Here is a 19,273-nt window from a genome sequence, read left to right as displayed (position 1 = left end):
CCACAGGTTGAGAGAGGCTGATCTAAAGCTACACTATAAACACCTAAGTGACAACTGTATGCTTTGCTTGGTAGAGCTCTGAGATACTAAAGCTTTGCCTAGTACAGTGGCACCTTGGTTGTCAAACGGCTTGGCTCCCGAACAAATCAGCTCCCAAATGCCGCAAACCCGGAAGTGAGTGTTCCGGTTTGCGAATGTTTTTCGGAAGCCGAGCGTCCAACACGGCTTCTGATCGAGTGCAGGAAGCTCCTGTAGCCAATTGGAAGCAGCACCTTGGTTTTCGAACCGTTTTGGGAGTCAAACAGACTCTCGGAACGGAATGGGTTAAGTTCGACAACCAAGGTACCACTGTACTGTTTTTCTCTAGACAAAGCTTCACCATCTTCAGCAGAAGGGCTGCTGAAATGCCACATTTTGCTCTCCTCCTGCAGTTGCCAAAGTCCTTAGCAAGCATTTACGGCAGGCAAGGACTACAAGGTTTGAAGTGGGGAGCTTGGATCAGGAAGATTCTCACTGGGGCACTGCCCTGAAGAATATTCAAAGCTTTGTCTGGGGAAAGCTCTGTTAATCCAAGAGCAAACACAAGAGGACAAGGCGGGCAAAAGAACAGACCAGGAGGCTTCCATTTCAGACGCTTTTAATATATTTTTTTATTTGCAGGGCTGTTATTCAGTCAACTCCAGTCCAAACCAAACACACACCTCTGCAACCCATAGAATGAAAAGGAATAGCAAGAGTAGCTACAGCCCGGTGAGCTCAAGGAATCTAGTCAAAACACAAACCCAGGAAAGAAGAGAGTCGCATGTCCTGTCAGCAGTAACAAGGGCCAGGTGAAGTGTTGGTTCAAACACCTGACGGACAAAGCCCTAGGTATTTCCAGCCATGGAAAGGTAGAGACTGCGTCGCTCATGGCAGTGTCTGGGAGGCAGGCCTACAGGCCCATAAAGAAAACTGGTAGCTGGGGTGGAGGCACATTTTGCTGGGGTGGGCATCTAACAAGATAAAAATTACGGGATGCCCTCTGTCCCCATAACCCAATGGATGGCATGAATGCCTTGCTTCTCTGCTATAAAACTGATGGGAGTTGCCTGGGGGATGAACAGGCTAGTTAGGTGCAGAAATACTGCTGTGCAAGAGGAACCAAATGTGCCCTAACACTGCTGGCAGAGATGCTGGGAATTTTTGGACAATGAAAGCACATCTCTGTATGGCAATGGAGGAGCTCACACATCAAAAGACATGAGGAGCTTGAGGGCACAGCTAAAAATGTGGTTATGGGAAGAGGAGGCAGGTAAGTGTTCTGGAGGCAGGAGAATTTCCAGCGCCTCGGCTGCAATTTGCCTGGATCGCGCTGCAGCAAGACAAAGCTCCTTTCAAGATGCCGACAAACGTTCCATTTAGCTTTCCCTGCTGGGATGCTATTTAAGTCGCTAACAGGCACGAGGAAAGGTACTTGCGAGGTTTGCCTGCTCACAGCTACAAAGACCAGGAATTGGCTTTCAATGCAAAGGGATGACAGCATATGGAAATCTGGAGCAAGCAAACTGCTTGCGAACTGCCTGCCCAACCCTGAAACAGCCAGGATGATGCCGCCAAATTGCGACCCGCTTCCAGTTCGGAAAGCCAGCTGGTCCCCACTGCCCGATTTGGGCAAGAACGGCCCTCTGTTACCTAGCTCTAGCTGAGAAGCACCAGGAGACAGCTGTTTTGATAGAGCTCTTTAAATCTGTGGCCATTGTGGCTGGGCTGGACGACTGTAGACACCCTACCAAGTTGAGAAGCGTGTTCTCTCCTCCTCTTCCTCTAGCCGAGATACTCGGTCTGGGACTTAGCCTGGGGGGCTACAAAGCAACTGTATGTTCTGCCAGTGCAGGCCACTCAATTTGGAAGCTCTAATTAGAGGCTGGACCGAAGTGACACAGGCACCCAGCGATTCTGGGGCTAAATGCAAAAAGCATGTCAAGGGAGCAACATTAGGCAAGCTAGCCTGGGGACCCAATTGACCCCTTCAACACAACTGCCTTGCCTCACTGTGACTGGCTTAAGGCTGGGGGAAGCTTGTGGCATGCAAGCTGATTGGGGGCGGGGCGGGCGCAGCATGACCACACTGCCATGTGCCCACAGGGTTGCATGACGGCAGCTCCAGGGAAACATGACCACTGGCTGGCTTTCTACAATACTGAGAGCAAAGAAAAGACAAGGCAGCAGCGCCGGGCAGAGGGGCTGTGCCGTATCCCTCCCCCTAAAACATCCAGTTCCACCGGCAAGCTGTCACCCGCTGAATGGCACCGAGTGCCCACGACGTGGGTCGCTCCCCGCCCCTCCCCCACCTGCCCCGACCCTCAGGGTGTGTCATCCCAGGAGGAAGAACAGTCCCCCGCCTGGCTAAGGGTTTGCCTCTGTATTTCCGCCAGTTGGTCTGTAAGGGCCGCCCCGAATGCTAAGCCGAGAGGAGGCCTAGCTTCGTGGGAGGCTGCACATCTCGCAGTGATCTGTGCCCGGCTGGTTCATGAAGGTGCAGTGTTGGCAGGCCCACATGGCGGAGGTTGTGGCGTGTGTCGAACCACCCATGGCACCGTATTCTTGGAGTCCTGGAAGCTGAACTCCAACTGTGCCTAGAAAAAGGGATTAAAAAACACACACAACAAGAATCAGGAGGGGGGTTAGGAAAGCTCTGACAAAGTGGGGGAATTTTCAGCTGAACATTACAGAAAAGGGTAGTTTTCTCTAGTTTGTGCAGAGCTATATGCCAACTGGATGCAGGTGGCGCTGTGGGTTAAACCACAGAGCCTAGGACTTGCTGATCAGAAGGTTGGCGGTTCGAATCCCCGCAACGGGGTGAGCTCCCATTGCTCAGTCCCTGCTCCTGCCAATCTAGCAGTTCAAAAGCACATCAAAGTGCAAGTAGATAAATAAGTACCGCTCCAGTGGGAAGGTAAACGGCGTTTCCGTGTGCTGCTCTGGTTCACCAGAAGCAGCTTAGTCATGCTGGCCACATGACCCGGAAGCTGTACGCCGGCTCCCTCGGCCAATAAAGCGAGATGAGCGCCACAACCCCAGAGTCAGTCACAACTGGACCTAACGGTCAGGGGTCCCTTTACCTTTACTATATGCCAACTATATTTTCTCCTCTGCAAGGTCTGTACAGCTTTGAATCCCCTCATAGTATTATTTGTGAGAGACTTTATTTGCTCTCCTGCACTAGATCAAATTCACAGAGTTGTTTATCCACAAGGATTACACGCTTGCCCGCAGACTGTTTCACAAATATTTCTTTTCTTTGGCCAGGGAGACTGCTATCCTTGCTCAAGCCCTTTCCCTCCTACTGAGATCTCCCCCCGCCCCCAAGTGACTGAGGGAACTCAGACACCAAATCACAACCCTGGGTGATCCGATAACAGATAAAACCAAAGCTCTCCAGCATCTCTGCAGAGGTGCCCAAATCCTAGTATCAAAGGGAAAAGACATGACATACTGCAAAGCTGTTCAATGGTGGCCCATTGCTCAGATTTCTTCCAAGTCTGTGCAAGCTCTTCATTCCGAGTCCTGACTGCCTCCAGCAACAAGCTGATGCTATCCTGGAAGAGAGATGATGGGTCAGGTCACAGCTAATCCCATTTACCTCAAGGATACGTAGGGCTGTTCAGGAAGAATCTCTTTTCTCCAGAGCTGCCCCCACCTCCCCAAATCCACCAACCATAGTGGTAACATGACTGCTTATTTAACAACAAGGCATCCTTTCAAATGACACATCTGTAGGGCCAGACACAGCTAAGTAGTCTTGCCAGCGAACGTCCCCACATAGACCACCAATATCACAGTGGGGCTCCCCGCCCTTTCCCCATACACCCAAACTGGCTCTGGGGGAGGGTTGGAAGAGTCCCAGAAGAAGCACATCGGGCTGGGGGAGAGATGGCTGATTGTCTCATCAGGCAAGCAGAAAAGCTTGTGTTGACTGGCAGTAAAGATACACTTCAGTTTCCAACAATCTAACAGCATCCCACTGCCATCTCAGGCGTGCTCTCTACCTCCCTTCCAGCTTAAAGGGCCAGCAACCCTATAAAACAGGGGTCAGCAAACTTTTTCAGCAGGTGGTCGGGTCCACTGTCCCTCAGACCTTGTGGGGGGGCCGGACTATATTTTGAAAAAAATAAATGAACAGAGTCCTATACCCCACAAATAACCCAGAGATGCATTTTAAATAAAAGGACACATTCTACTCATGTAAAAACACACTGATTCACAGACCATCCGCGGGCCAGACTTAGAAGGCAGCTGGGCTGGATCTGGCCCCCGGGCCTTAGTTTGCCTACTCATGCTATAAAACAAGAACACAACCCTACATGGTACGGTGCTGTATTTGGGGGAAAGGAAATGCCAGTGTGAACTCCTTCAACCAGCCAGGACAGCACCCAGAAGAACCAGACCGCAGTGGCGGTGGCAGCAGTGAGTTTGAATGGTGGGTTGCAGTACAGCTGCATTCTTTCATGCATTCGTTTTTCGGCAACCACAACTTGCTACATGCAAGTGGCAAACTTGCATGGCTGTATGAAGATGACTTAGCTGAAGGGGGACATATTGTGCTCCAAACAGCAGAGGGCGCTAGAGGCCACTTCAGAGGTGCAGACGTAAGACTTCTGAGTGCGCATACTGTACATGTCTCTCACTAATATACATCAGCCCAATTCAGAAACTGGCAAATAACCCCAAAAGACAAAATGCAGTGAAAATGTGAAGTACCTCCCCCTTTTTATGGGCTACATGCCTATCTTGTCACCACACTTGCCCCACCTTTTTGGCACTAAATGTAAGTATTCAGGTTTTTGTTTTTTAAAAAAATAGTAATAATAAGGGAGTAAATACAATGTTCAGTGTTTTTGTCTTGTTATCTAACACAAAGCATATCTGCTCTCCAGTTGCCTACTGGTAAACCCAGCTGTTCTGCAAATGCTGAATCATTGCAGTTCTCCATACATGGCACAGGGCTTGGTCATCCCCCCCCCTTTTGGTGTTTACTTTTTTTGGGGGGGGGATGAAGAGCATTCCAGATGTTATATTTGCCAGCTGCCCAGCCAATAAAAAGAGGGCAGAGGCATGGGAGGAGACGCAAACACAGGAAGTTGCTGGCCTTGGTAAAACTGGGCAACTGATCATGCAATGGTTTACTGCAGGAATTTCTGATTCAGAGAAATTAAATGAAGTGCTTCCAGTTGTCAGTGTAACATCCAAGTTGGCTCTTGTCTTGTCCAAGAACATACCAATACAGACAACACAAAGGCCAAGCTGAGATTGCCGCACTTAAATCCCACGAGCATCTTTGCCACCAACCTTGAAGAAGCCTTCAAGAGATAGGGCAGCCTGTGGTGTCTGAGAAAAGATGCTTTGCCAAACTACCTGAAGGCGAATGTAAAGAGAAGCATGTAGCTTTCTGCAAGCAAGCAAGCAAGCAAGCAAGGTACACTCTCTTTGCAATAACTCACACCGTTCACCAGAATTAACTTCCTTCTCATTACATACCCTTAAAGGCATCACTTCGTTGGTGACCAAGAAGAGGAGCAGATGGAAATCGGAGATGATGTCGAGGAACACTGAGGACGTGTTCTGGGACAAGTAAGTTGCCAGACTGTGGAAGTCCTGTAGAAATTGTAAAGAGGACAAACATTTCAGTGTTCTTAGGATTGGTTGGTATAGGCAGCACTACAGGGAATGACTGTTTTGCGTGGGGAGGAGTGTGCGTTCCTGACCTCCAAACGCAGCAACGGAGCGCATGCCAGCCCACTCTGCCCTGCCTCCTTTTCTGACCATTTTCAGGTTGTGGTGATGCTTGTGTGCATGGCTGCGCATGCACTGAATGCGCCTAAAACGGCCGGTGCCTGTGCTATCTACCCCTATCTAATACGATACATTGTTTTACATTTCCCGATTTTAATTGTTTTTAACTGTTGCATCTTATCACGTTAAGTCACTCAAGAGTTTTTTCCGTTAAAAAAGTTGCAAACAAATAACAATGATAGTAATAAAAACCTGTCAGATTAATCACTCTGGTCAATGAAGCTCTACCAGGACACATTCTCAAATCAAGAGAGCAATTATTTTTATTCAGATGTAGGAATAAGGGGATGTGAAATGACACCAGATCTCTCAACAAGAGGAGTGAATAAATGGCCGATACTGTCCTAGCAAGTCAAACAAGTGCACTGGGGAAAAGACACCAAGTTCTGTAATATCCCCAACCCAACCAGAATATACCTGCAATTCCTTTCTGTACTAAGCTACTTGTTCTCTCTCTGATATGAAAACAGTCAGAAAAACAACAATGAATGGACGGAGCACCAGAGAAAGTTTAGACCATTCTTGATCTTGCTCAATATTCTTCAAAAGCATCTGCCATTAGCTACTTGAAATAGCCACCAAGGGCAACTAGGGACAGACACACTACTTTTCACTTGCATTCACTGTTTCTAACCAGAGGCTTAAACTAAGGACGTTCCATGCACAAGGCTGTACTTACAGGACCGCCTCTCCTGGTATGCCCAGCGGAGGACCAGCGGAGGACCTAATATCTTGGAGGTCCCGGGCCTCAAGGAGGTTAAACTGGCCTCAACCAGGGCCAAGGCCTTTTCAGCTTTGGCCCCAGCCTGATGGAAAACTCTATCGCAGGAGACCAGGGCCCTGCGGGACTTGACATCTTTCCGCAGGGCCTGCAAGATGGAGTTGTTCTACCTGGCCTTCTGTCTGGGACCAGTTTGACACCCCCCCCCTCTATGGGACCATGTAAGTTACCTCTTTGGTCCTTTTATCGGCTCATGTGGGACCAACATGGATAGCTGGCCCTGATGAATACTTGAGGTTCCTGACCCCTATGGCTGTAAGAGTGGCTGGGGAAACTCAGCCAGATGGGCGGGGTATAAATAATAATAATAATAATAATAATAATAATAATAATAATAATAATAATAATAATAATTATTATTATTCATGGGCAGTCATTTAATTGTATTCTGATTCTAATTTTTAAGCTGTATATTAATTAATTGTTTGATTGTGTTTTAATGTATTTGATATGTGATGTTAGCCGCCTTGAGCCCGGTCTTGGCTGAAGAGGGCGAGGTATAAATAAAAATGTACTTACTTACTTATATGTGGACCTTGCTGGCTGACAGGAGTCGCCAGGATAACTAGAATGAAAAGCTGAGCTTTTTCTAGACCCAGCAGTTCCACAGACACAAGCTCAAATTGTGTCCGCAGCAGGAACAGAAAGGGCAAGGCAGATTAGGGTGTCGTCTCTCCCAAGCGCAGCTCTTTCTTCACAGTGTTCATGCTTTTCCTTCCGCCATATACTGCAGGGGACCTTTTGCCCAAGCAGTAGTAGGCAAGAGGATAGCTGAAGGGGCACTCACCTACAAATACTTGTGTGCATTGGGGAGACCTATTACTGGGATGCAAAATGCAACATTTCTGTTTCTAAGGGGGAAATGAGGAATTGTGCAAGAACGTTTCTCTTACAATCATCTACGCAAACCACGTTCTGACTTCTGATGAACATACTTCACAGTTAAGAGTACATTTTATGTGATTACGTGCAATTTCTCCCCACAGAACTGCTACTCCCACACACAAATTCAGCACAATAACCAACTGCAAATGGGAGCTTTTTAGACTACTTAGCATCTGCAGCCAACCATTGTTGTTGTTGTTTTTTTGCACAACATCCTATGATCTTTAAACATTAAAGTCAGTTAAATTGTTTAAAGCCGCCCTCCTTCCCACCCCGGCACCCACCCTAACCCAATATGATTTGCACATACCTGAGTTTCTCCCAGAACATCACGATTCTCAATAGGGAATGGATTTTGAGAAATAGAAAATGTGTAAACTGGATCTTTGGGGAACGTAGTAGTAATCTTAAATTTAAAAAAAGAAAAAAAGGTTGAGATGATGACTGCCTTATTTCTTGCGTTGGGTTCCATGCTTAGGCCTCAATCTAACGCCCACCTTATTTCCCAAGGAGACACTTCAGCATGCATGGCTAAACGAGCAGAGTGCAACAAGGATTTCATTTTCAAAAAGCACGGCTGATTCAGGAACATGCAAGCTGGAATTGGCTGTTCTAGAGTGGGTTCATCTTCTGATACAGAATAGGAAGGAATACTGGGCTGAAGTCTTCAGCAGTTCAAACTATCAATGCCCTTCCTGAAACTGCATTTTTTTAATAATAAAATCACATCGTCTTCTGGAGGGCTTGTAAACTTTGCTAATGTGAGGTGGCTGTGATTTTTGGATCCAGCAGGGAGGAGACCATGCTTGCTTACTCTCCCACTCGTTGCCCAAGGCGGACTAATATTACAAGCTGTTATATCTGAAAGTGAAGCGCTAGCATATCCCAACTGCAATTCTATGGAGCCTTACTGATAAAGGATTTTTCAATCAGGGATCGGCAAAATTTGCAACCGAAACCAAAGTTGCAGAAATAGCTCAAGTCATTAGAGAATAACAAAAAAGCAGAACCGTAAAGAGAGGCTTCAGAAATTTGGTTTTGTCTCTTTTTTCAGACGCCTCCTAAGTGCATGTTCTGTCAATCTCCTTTCATTTTAATTATACCCCAGGTAGTCCAAACACACACAGAGAGATGCCTTTGCTGCTGGGGTAATAAATATGTTTCTGGGCTGTCAATTGGAATACAAAGTTTGCAGGCTCAACACAATGGCCATCACTGTGGCATGAATCAGGCATTAAATGCCTGTATCCCAACGCTTGAGCAGCTATGTAAATACATGGACAAGGAGGAAGACCATGTTCAAGTTTCCAGCCTATATTACATGCTGCTGCAGTGAATCATACCGGTGCCTGTACTATCATATCGTCTGCTGATGAATCATCACTGTACTACTACATGCTCCCATCTGGTAGAATAGTTTCCTGCCATCATTTTAATGCTAAATCCAAGCTCCGTGGCCATTTATTGCTCCTTCATACCATGCACACATATCCTTACTGCACATCAGAAAACCACCCATTTTCCAGCCAGACAGTCAAAACCATGTCTGGCTCCTTCACTATAAGCAGCAGACTGCTTAATCACTCCAGTGAAAGGTACAACCGACACTAGCTAACAAGCTCCTGGTGATGTAATCACCAGCATCTCTGTGGGGGGTGTGTGTGACAGTTTCTACTCATCTAATGGATAAATGTCATTTTGCAAGAGGAGCGAGGTGCTCCAAGCAGCACCTAACAAGGAGGATAAAAGCTTTTCTGAAGTTTCACATCACCACTAGTCCAAAATAAAACCGCGTTGACTTACGAGCTGCTTGCTAACATTTAGCTTCCTAACAAAGGCAGGGCGGCTAAAGAAAGGAACAAAGTGAACAATTTCAACTTCAGTGTTGGGGTGAGGTTAGCCTGTTTTTATTTCCCTCTGCAAAAGAAAAAGAAAAGAAAAGAAAAGTGTAGCGGATACTTACATCTATGATTAGGTACTCCACAGGGAGTGGACGAGCTAGCTGAGTAATCTCGTTGCCAAACTTGTCTATATCCTGAAACAATAGAAGTCTACTAGTTAGATTGAATGATCAATGCAAAATTGCTAAGGAGAAATATAGATCAGGGGTTGGTGTGCTGCATGTGGGCTACTGGCTAATTCTCAGTGGATCACAGCAATCTGGTTAACTGGATTCTTGCAAAGAAAGCTGCATAACTGAATCTTGATCTGGTCCAGTAAGAAACAACTTATATTCTTAAACATGACTATATATTGAAGATCGATTACACCCTAACTATACGGAGATCCCAAATACACACACTTGCTTTAGAAATTTACACACATATCAAGGGGAACGTGGGAATTCAAGGCTGTGGCTGTGTTTCTTTGTTTTTCAGTGCAGACTATGAAAGACAGAAGCCACTCACCCCTGCAGCAAATGCATGTCTAACCAAGTAAGGTTAACAGTTTTGCAGTAATATAAAATAACTTAATTCTAGAACAATTAAAGTTGCGCCTTAAAGGTAAAGGTACCCCTGCCCATATGGGCCAGTCGTGTCCGACTCTAGGGTTGCGCGCCCATCTCGCTTAAGAGGCCGGGGGCCAGCGCTGTCCGCAGACACTTCCGGATCACCTGGCCAGCGTGACGAAGCTGCTCTGGCGAACCGGCACCAGAGCAGCACACGGAACGCTGTTTACCTTCCCGCTATAAAGCGGTACCTATTTATCTACTTGCACTTAAGAGTGCTTTCGAACTGCTAGGTGGGCAGGAGCTGGGACCGAAAGATGGGAGCTCACCCTGCCGCGGGGATTTGAACCGCCGACCATACGATCGGCAAGTCCTAGGCATTGAGGTTTTACCCACAGCGCCACCCACGTCCCTTAAAAGTTGCCTTACTACCAACAAAAAAAAGTAGGTGCGATGCCAAGCATGATTTAACAGGACCTCCCAATTCACCCCCTCATGGAGTCACACAGATGTCCCATCTAGCACAATTATTCCATCCTAGATTTGGACAATTGTACTGCCCAGGCAAACTAAGTGCTCCCCCCATCCCTCAGTCATCCTTTGTGCAATATAGCAGGGAGAAATCTCTATGTGAACTAGGCTTACTGAAATGGCTATTAGTGTTAACAAGGCAGCAATGTTTGGAGGCTCTTTAAAAAGCGTTTGGGAGGGCGCAAGAAAGAGAGCTTCTGGTTCTTATATACAAACTGACCTTTCAGGACTTGTTCCATATTGCACTGTAGAACAGATTGTACTGTTGGTCACATATTTTAAACAGAACATCCCACACCTGTATAGATTTTACGCCCAGGACCCGTGGTCAGGAATGATGGGAATTGTAGTCCAAAACCAGCTGGAGACCCAAATTCGGCCTGGACAGTGTTGCCTTTGCATTCCAAGACTTCGCCAATCCAACTGACATTTTGACAAGCTGCCCTGTTGAATCCAAAAACCTTATCCTTCAAATAAAGTCTCATTTTCCCATCCCTCTGCAGTTTCAAAAAAAGGAGAAGCCCCAAGCCATCCTCTCTGAAATCAAGGGCTAGAAAACGCACACAATCTGACAAAGCCTAAACCTGTTGCGCTCTGTCTGATGAATTGAACACAAGTTCAATTATGGGGTGGGGGGGAGATGACTAGCATATGTTCATTAATCACAAACTGACAATTAGACCTGATTTATGTCAAACACACCGAGCTCAAACACTGCTTCAGAAATAAATTCGTAAGAACAGACACTTTTCATTAAAGATTCTGCAAGTGGGGGTTGTATTTTCCACCTAAATCACCACTTAACAGGATATAAATCATTCACTCAGACCTATATAAATTATACATTTGTAATTTCCAATCAGAGACCTTACATAAAAGTTTACATTTGCTAAGCTTCCAAAAGCAAAATGTGACTATGAGGCAAATCCCAAGGACAAGTACTCGGACACAGCTGTCAATCTGCATGTTTGATTTATTGCCAGGAAGATTGAGGAAGGGTGTAGAAACAGAAACACACACACACACACACACACACACACACACACACACACACACTTCCATTGCAAGCAGTCAGAAAGGGAGACAAAGTCCTAAGATTGACATTTCTGATGAGCACTGCTAATCAATACTTCAAGATGCAGGCAAGTGCTTTGGTCATCACTACAATTCTGAAAGCTACAGGTTCAAATTTTCATCTTTTTCTTATTTAAGACTGTTGCCTTCTTACCCAGAGAACTAAGAAAAATCCAGATCACACTGAATTTCTATGTACGGTGAACTTAACCCGTTCCAGAAGTCCGTTCAACACCTGAAACTGTTCAAAAACCAAGGTGCGGCTTCTGATTGGCTGCAGGAGCTTCCTGCACTCAAACGGAAGCCGCGTTGGACGTTCGGCTTCCAGAAAACGTTCACAAACCAGAACACTCACTTCCGGGTTTGTGGCATTCTGGAGCTAAGTCATTCGGGTACCAAGGTACCACTATATTCAATTTTTGAACAGAACACTTCTGATATTCAACAAAAGAGGTGGCCAAGAGCACACTGTGCTATGCATGTATGAAAAGCCATTTCTCACTCTGCAGGTAACCGAGGGGTTCCATGAGCAAGAGGTGAGCACCATCTCAGCCCCATTGCCAAGCCAAGGTAACAAGGGAGCTAAGCAGCTGAGTTTGGCAGCATGGCAAGGAGTCAAGGGCAGACTACTACCCCTGCCAATACTTTTTCCTAACAAATCCTAACCTCCCAAGTAAGCTTACTTAATAAAGGCAGCAGATCGGGGCTGGGGGCTACCTAGTGTATTACACAAAATGTCACATTTATGCCTATCTGACTGCTGAACAGAAGTTGTGGGTGTGTGGTCATTCCTTCGGGGCCAAGGTAGCTGACCCAGAGAGAGGCAGAGAAGTTGCAAGATGAGGCCCTTTGGGGGTGAGATAGCTCTGTCCAGGATGACTGTTTCCCTGCTGTCACGGAGAATGAGGGTCTTAGGGAAGTTTCTCTGTACCTCATGCAAATTGCGATACAAATCCATTTCAGAGCAACAATTTTGGGGCAATCGGAAAACCCTCTCCTAGATTCACCAAGGTTTGCTCCTCAGTTTACTGATATGAAACTGTGGGGTGCTCTTTGGTGAATTTTCACCACGTTCCCAAATGGGGGGAGGTGGTAACACTTCTCAAAGTTAAAAATTCCAAAGAACAAGCAACAATGAACATGCCAAGTTTCATCAACCCAGTTTGTGTGTAAAGATGACTAGAAAGATTCATGGAAAAAAGCAGCTGTTTATATATAAGTGGAAACATGCAGCATATTATTAATTATCACCGACCTCTCTCACTGTAGGAAAATCCATGGCATTTCCAATCAGACACCTGCCCAAAACATGATAAGCCTGTAGGCATTCTTTTAAAGAAATGCTGATTATAGAGGAAAAACTCACAGATACTTTTCATTTCTCAAATAAGACAGACTGTTTGGTGTTGTAATATCTTTGGCAACAAGCCCAGGGGCTTGAACCTTTAGATATCTTGAGCTCTAGCAGGAGATATGGGAGGAGGATGGAATTTTTCTGATGGAATTTACTAGCTTAAAAGCCCATTTCTTTTTTATGGGCATGTCTTCACAGCATTTATTTGGGAAATCTTGCACTTTTCTACAGGAGCAGTCAGTACTCATTGTGCTCCACAGGATTTCATCCCATGCCTCTTCCCTTTTGGGGGCCAGGGTGTAAAGGGAGGAAAAGGCGCCTATGCCTTTTCTAGGGACACTTCCCATACTTCTAGCTCTACATTGCAGCATTCAGCCAGCAGAACATGATGAGCAGCTGTTCTACGCGCCAGCCCTTAATCTTGAAAAGGCTGCAAAGAGCAAGATCAAATCCAATGAAACCAACTTGTAGATCTGCCCGTGCAAGAAACAACCTGCTATACCACCCATATAATTAGCCCACCTGGAACGCATCTTCAAATCCAATTAAGTTCTAATATGCAGAGACATTTTTCCCCAGCACCTGTTGACTTTCATATTTCCCTCCAGGGATTTAAATGAAAAACACTTTTTACATTTTTTTTTTAAAAAAGTCCAGTTACTAAAATCTGAATGGCATCCCCTATCGATAAAACAGAACCTTCTATCTTCTCCACTGCAAGTGGTATTTGTAAATCCTGCCCCTCAAAAAAAAAAGGGGGGGTAGGGACTCATGACCTTCACCACACGCACACAAGCTACTGTATTAGCAATTTACTTTTTTTATAGGCCTTAACAAATTTCGGTTGGGAGACAGTGAGGGAAACAATACCTTCCTTGCAAATATTTATTTGAGGACTGATGGAATGAAATGTGCAGGGTGCTACAGACCTGGTTTCCAAAGAGAGCTATTTGCCACCAGAGATAGTACCCTCATATAGGGGTTCTAACATCTACCCTTGATTTGCTTTTGCAAGATAAGGAAGTGGGGGCATTCAGTTCTTACCCAAGCTTTCCAACCGCACCTGAATACTTTAGCAAGGAGAAACGTCCTATTTTAACCCCTCTCTTGAGGAAGAGCTATGGTACAAATTCAGCAGTTGGTCCGCAACATTTCTCTGTATTGCCGACGGGATATTTTTGCCTCTTGCAGAATCTTTAAGCAAGAAGCGAATAGGCAAAAGCAGCGGGATGGAATGCTTCAAGGTACAGGTACCGTTTGACACTATCATGGTGCCTCACATCTGCTACTTCCATTGAAGTAGAACAGTACAGTGGAAAGAACAAATACAGACAAAGCAAGAACTTGTGTGGGGTTTAAGTATTTTATTTCAAGATCCAGCATTGTACAAACGCGTGGATTGTTCTGAAGATACAGTCCTTATAACTGATCACTCATAACCAAAATGTGTAAGCAGAGCCGGTCAATCTTTTCAATATTATAAAGATTGCCAATACATGGCCACTAGCATATCTGGGAAAGGAGTAAATGACAGCAGCAAGCAGCTGCTACAAGAGAACTTCCTCTACCCAACAAGCCGAGGCAAGAAATCTCTGAACGTCAAGGATGCATCTATGACTAAGGCCCTTGGTAAGCTCTTAAATGTAGGAGTGTTACTGTCAAAGCTATTGGTGGGGGCAGGAAAGAGAAATGCTCCATGAAAGCACACTGTCAGGAGGTAACCCTTTATATGAAAAAATAATTAAGATTTAGAGATTAGAGGACAGCAACAGTGCTGGGGCTTTGATCTATGGCTGCAGGAAAGGGGGAAAAACCTGCCTTGCTGGGTCATATGAAGGTCCAGATTTCCAGCCGCAACAGCTAAATGGCTTTAGTAGCTCACAAGCAACATAATATGGTGGCAGCCACTTCACTGTCTCCAGCATCTGGTAAGCAGAGATGTCATTCAGCTAACGTGGCTCACAGCTGTGAAGAGACCCCATTTCGGACCTACAGTTGGACCTGAATTATACTAAATTGTAAGTCTGCGGGCAGGATGGGTCTCCTTTCAGTTTTTGTGCCATAAATTATTATTTTTTACTATAATCCATGAATTTGTCTAACAAATGTTTAAAAGCCCAGTGAGTTGCCATCACATCATTCTGCAACAATGCATTTCGTAAGCTAAAATTACGCACTGTGCAAACTAATGGGTTGGCATTGTGATACTTCCTGTTTTATTTACTTTCCTAATGAACTGCATGTGTCGCAGCTGCAGCACTCTATGGTGATGAAAGGCAAAAATGGGGTAATCAGGATTATAGATGACTTAACACTGGGACTTTGTTGGGCTCCCAAATACTCCCCATATGTAAGTGACTGAGGCTACAACCCTATACAGACTTATTTGTGGGGGAAGTCCTATTGAATTCAGCAGGGCTTACTTCTGAGTAGACATGCAAAGGATTACATTCCTAGAGTCTTAACCTTGCTATATGTACCTTATCCTGAATTAAAATGCACACACATAAACCTCAGCTACACCTTTGGTCTGGAAGCAGCATGCTTCTGCCACCCTGCTGCTTCAGCTGGGAGAAGTTTTCACAAACCCCAGCAAGAAGTGACAGGGCTGCTTGTTACCTGGCTGAGAATGGTTGCAACCAATTTGACAAGCCAAAAAGCTTCTGCCCGTGACTGAGGAAGCCCTGGAAATAGCAATGTGGTTTCAGTCTCTGACTCCCAGATAGCCTGGAGTTTTAGCAAGAATTGGGCTACCTAATAGCACATATGTAGGAGTGGGCAGGGGTCCTCAGCCATAGAAAGGAGACTCAAATTATGCTTAATATACAAGAAATTGTTTCCTTAAGTGAACAGTCACAGCAACTACTAAACGAAACCTTTTTTGGGAGCTTTATCAACATACACCATTCTGTACTTACATGCAACGTGTTGCAAAACATTTAAAAAATTCCAGCTGCGGAAGTACAACGCGTTGTCCAGCCTGTCTGGGGCCACCATCCTGTCTGCAGTGCCTTGACACAACTACATGAAAACTTTCTGGGCTGATGAAACTACCTATCCCCAGCACAATTAAATGTGCAAGTACAAATAGGCGATACAGGTCGGTAGACAGTAGCACTGCAGAGAAGGATGGAGAGGCATGTGGAATGACAAGCTGAAATGTGAGTCACCAGGGTCACTCTTCCACATGAGAGAGGAGCTGCACTGAGAATAAATGTGGGGAATAAATAGCCCCCATTCTAGTGCCGGCTGAACTGGCAATCCTGGTATTGGCTAGTTTTCTGCTTTCCTCTTAAAAATGAAATAAGAAAGTAGCGAAGTGTATAAATGGGTTATACTGGGGCCAGAGAAAGTAAGTAGGGGGCAGAAAACTAGTCTGTAGCAATGGGGTACACAACAGGCTATTTGGAGCTAGAAAGTAGATGTTTCATAAGCAAAAGGCAAGCTGGGAACTAGAAAAGTTGATGAGAACATTTCAGTGGATATGTCACTGGAAATCTGGCATAAAGAACCCTGTACAGCTCTATAAATATGGGGGAGTGGGAAGAGGCTGGACAAATATCATAAGCATTTGCTGGGCAAAGGAATCCTGAGTATTCTGAATGATTCCAACAACCAAGCAAGTATGTGCTCGGCGTCTCATGTCCCTGTCTCAAGGCAACATCAACAGAACATCAGGATTCTCAATTTATCCCCAGTCTGAATTAAAGGTCTCGTACATATCAAGTGCTCATAACTCAACAATACCCAGGAGTACTGTTTTTTTTGAAGAAAACAAGTACCAGGCAGCTCTTAATAGAGAGTGCTTGGCCTTCCAGTATTGCCACTGGAATGACTTGACAAGAGGAAACCTGATATATCATACTAAAATCTAGCAGCTGGCAATTCTTTAGACCAGCGTACCATAGAAAGCTGGAGCGACAGCCTAAATGCAAAACCGTATCGTTTTTTCAGTCTGTAAAAGAACAATGCAAGGGGCAAATGTCTATCGGTAACACAACTGTCCTCAAGTGCCTTTCATCTTCTACCAACCCCAAACATTTCCTGGACATTAGAACATCAATAACAACATAACTCACTGGGAAAGATGACATCTTTGCATTGGTCCTAAGATCATATGTATTTTTCAAAAGTCAACAAGGGAGCAGAGTCCTGCAAAAGCACTAAACCTTTGCTACTCTGCTTCAAAGGATCCATAAAATTCAGATTCCCCTTTGGATCCCCCCCCCCACTTTTCTTTTTTGGCACGCTGCATTTGATGGAATGTTGAGACATCCATGAAATAAGTCTAGAGCTGGAGTCCTGCGGTGCAGCAACCAACTTCAAGAGCACAAGACTCACAGGGGTGCCCAATAAGATGACAGCCAGATAATGGAAAGTCAGACTTAGCAGACTGGCTGGATGCTGCTTCAGGAAGAAGAGGAGGTGTTTGAAACACCCAGAAACATAAAAACGGAGAACTGCTCTCCATTAATGCAAATTGCAAATGGATGAAAATGCCAAATTTTAAAGAGTGTTCGGCTCTCACGGCTTCCAGTGATTTCATCTGACTATGCTATGATAACTAATGCCAATATATTTTAGGAAAGGAGATCTAAAATTTATAGACATCTAGTGTTACGCGAAATGTAAGTCAAACAACATCTGCTTGTCAGAAGTTCTCCCCCAGCCCTATAAAACCTCTAGGCTTGGTCTCTGTTGACATTCGATAAAGACCTATGAAAGGAACGCAGCGTATTATTCAGCCTTCTCTTATTCAGACTCGCAAGGGCAAAATACATCCCAAGCTTAAGTAAGTTGGAAAGAGGAAACTGGTTGAGATAGGAAAGAATTGTCTTCGAAGATAGCATACGCAAGACTCCTACATTCTTGAAAATAATGCAATTAGCCCTTTCTCCATTATAAATGGTTAACCTAGCAACTCTTATTTCTGGTGCTACAGGAAGTCGCAAATACTCTGCCTGCTCACATCCAGCTGAAAAGAAGAAATGTACTTTTATCAAGTAACTGATATACTACATGATGCCAAACTGCTTCTAAAGCATAAAAACCCATTACAGATTACTCAGGTGTTGGATGCATGATAATGATATAAAGGCTGCCTTAATTCTTAATTAGCTATCAGACTAAGTTCAAGGTGCTGGAATCGGTGGCAAAGCCCTATACAACTTGAGACTAAGATACCTAAAAGACAGTCTCAGCCATTATATACTAAAGCAATCACTATGCTCTGCAGAAGAGGGCCTCCTTCAGATGCCATCTTATCAGGAAGTCCATTCCACATGGTATCAGAATTGGGCATTTAGTGTGGCAGCACCTGCCCCTTGGAATGCTCTCCTGTTACATACTGAACAGGCACAATCTCTGTCATCTTTTTAACACTGGTTGAAGACTTATTGCTTTCAGCAAGGCGTCCTCAGTGGAATTTTTTTATTTCAGTCAGTCTCTGCACTGGATTTTAAATTGTTTTTATATCCGTAATTGTTTTATACATGTTTGCATTGTATTGTATTGTATTGTATTGTATTGTATTGTATTGTATTGTATTGTATTGTACTGAGATGCTTCATAGGAAGTGATTAATACATGAAATAAATAACACAGGGAATCAGACTTTCCATTCCAGACACACTCTCCATTGGTGGGTGAGGGGAGGAGGTGTTCTTCAACAGTGAGAACAGCTATTTAAACAGCTTTTTTTGTTCTGGTTCTCAAAACTCCTAATGTTCACACCAGCATAAGCCTCAAGCCCTTCACACCAGTCGAATTTCAGCATCCAGATGCAGTTAAAAGCATTGCTGCCAGTGCTGATTTAGTCTTTAAGGGGCCAAAATAAAGAGAGTGGTAAAGACATAAAAGTCTTGCACGGCCAGAGGCGTCAGGAAAATGCCTGGCTCCATAAAATTGGAGCGAACCTGGTGCTGTTGGTTTTCCTGTTTTGGTGCTTTTTGAGATATGAGTGAGTCATACTTGTTCTCATGGGAACAAGCAATGGCTGGAACATGCCGTCATGGGTGCAACAGCCTCCGGCCCTGTCCCACAAACACGCACTGATGCGCACCACCCAAGGATGGCTCAAGAGAGAAGAAGCCTCTTATTTGCCCTTTAAGCACCTCTAGGCTTACTGAGGCCCTGTAGCCAGTAACGCACCAGATGTGTGGCTTTGATCCCAACGTGGGCTTCTTTTGTGCAGCAAGCAACTGAGACAACTTCATGAAAAAACGTTTTCCAAAAGTATAGAAACAATATACCAGGACTGGATACTTTATGCAATGAGCAAAGCTTCACATAGGCACCGCTTCAAGTCTCTCTGATTTTACATACATCACCTCTTCTCTGCCTGCAGGAGTTTAAAGAGCATCTGTTC

The 19,273-nt window shown here is 44.9% G+C and overlaps 1 protein-coding gene across 1 annotated transcript in view; it reads right to left on the bottom strand.

The window, feature by feature from the left end:
* Window positions 1-625: 625 nt before the first annotated feature.
* NPLOC4 (NPL4 homolog, ubiquitin recognition factor) overlaps window positions 626-19,273 on the bottom strand; it is a 52,675-nt gene continuing 34,027 nt past the window's right edge. The window contains exons 13-17 of the mRNA XM_082212534.1: window positions 9,462-9,533; window positions 7,809-7,904; window positions 5,518-5,634; window positions 3,476-3,578; window positions 626-2,615 (exon numbers count right to left, since the gene is read on the bottom strand). Coding sequence (XP_082068660.1) covers window positions 2,458-2,615; window positions 3,476-3,578; window positions 5,518-5,634; window positions 7,809-7,904; window positions 9,462-9,533 — 546 coding nt within the window. The 3' untranslated portion in view covers window positions 626-2,457. The remainder of the gene's footprint in view (window positions 2,616-3,475; window positions 3,579-5,517; window positions 5,635-7,808; window positions 7,905-9,461; window positions 9,534-19,273) is intronic.

The sequence above is a fragment of the Podarcis vaucheri genome, assembly GCF_965113315.1.
Source record: "Podarcis vaucheri genome assembly, chromosome: 2".
Taxonomy (NCBI): Eukaryota; Metazoa; Chordata; class Lepidosauria; order Squamata; family Lacertidae; genus Podarcis; species Podarcis vaucheri.
This window is presented reverse-complemented; position numbering and strand designations above follow the sequence as displayed.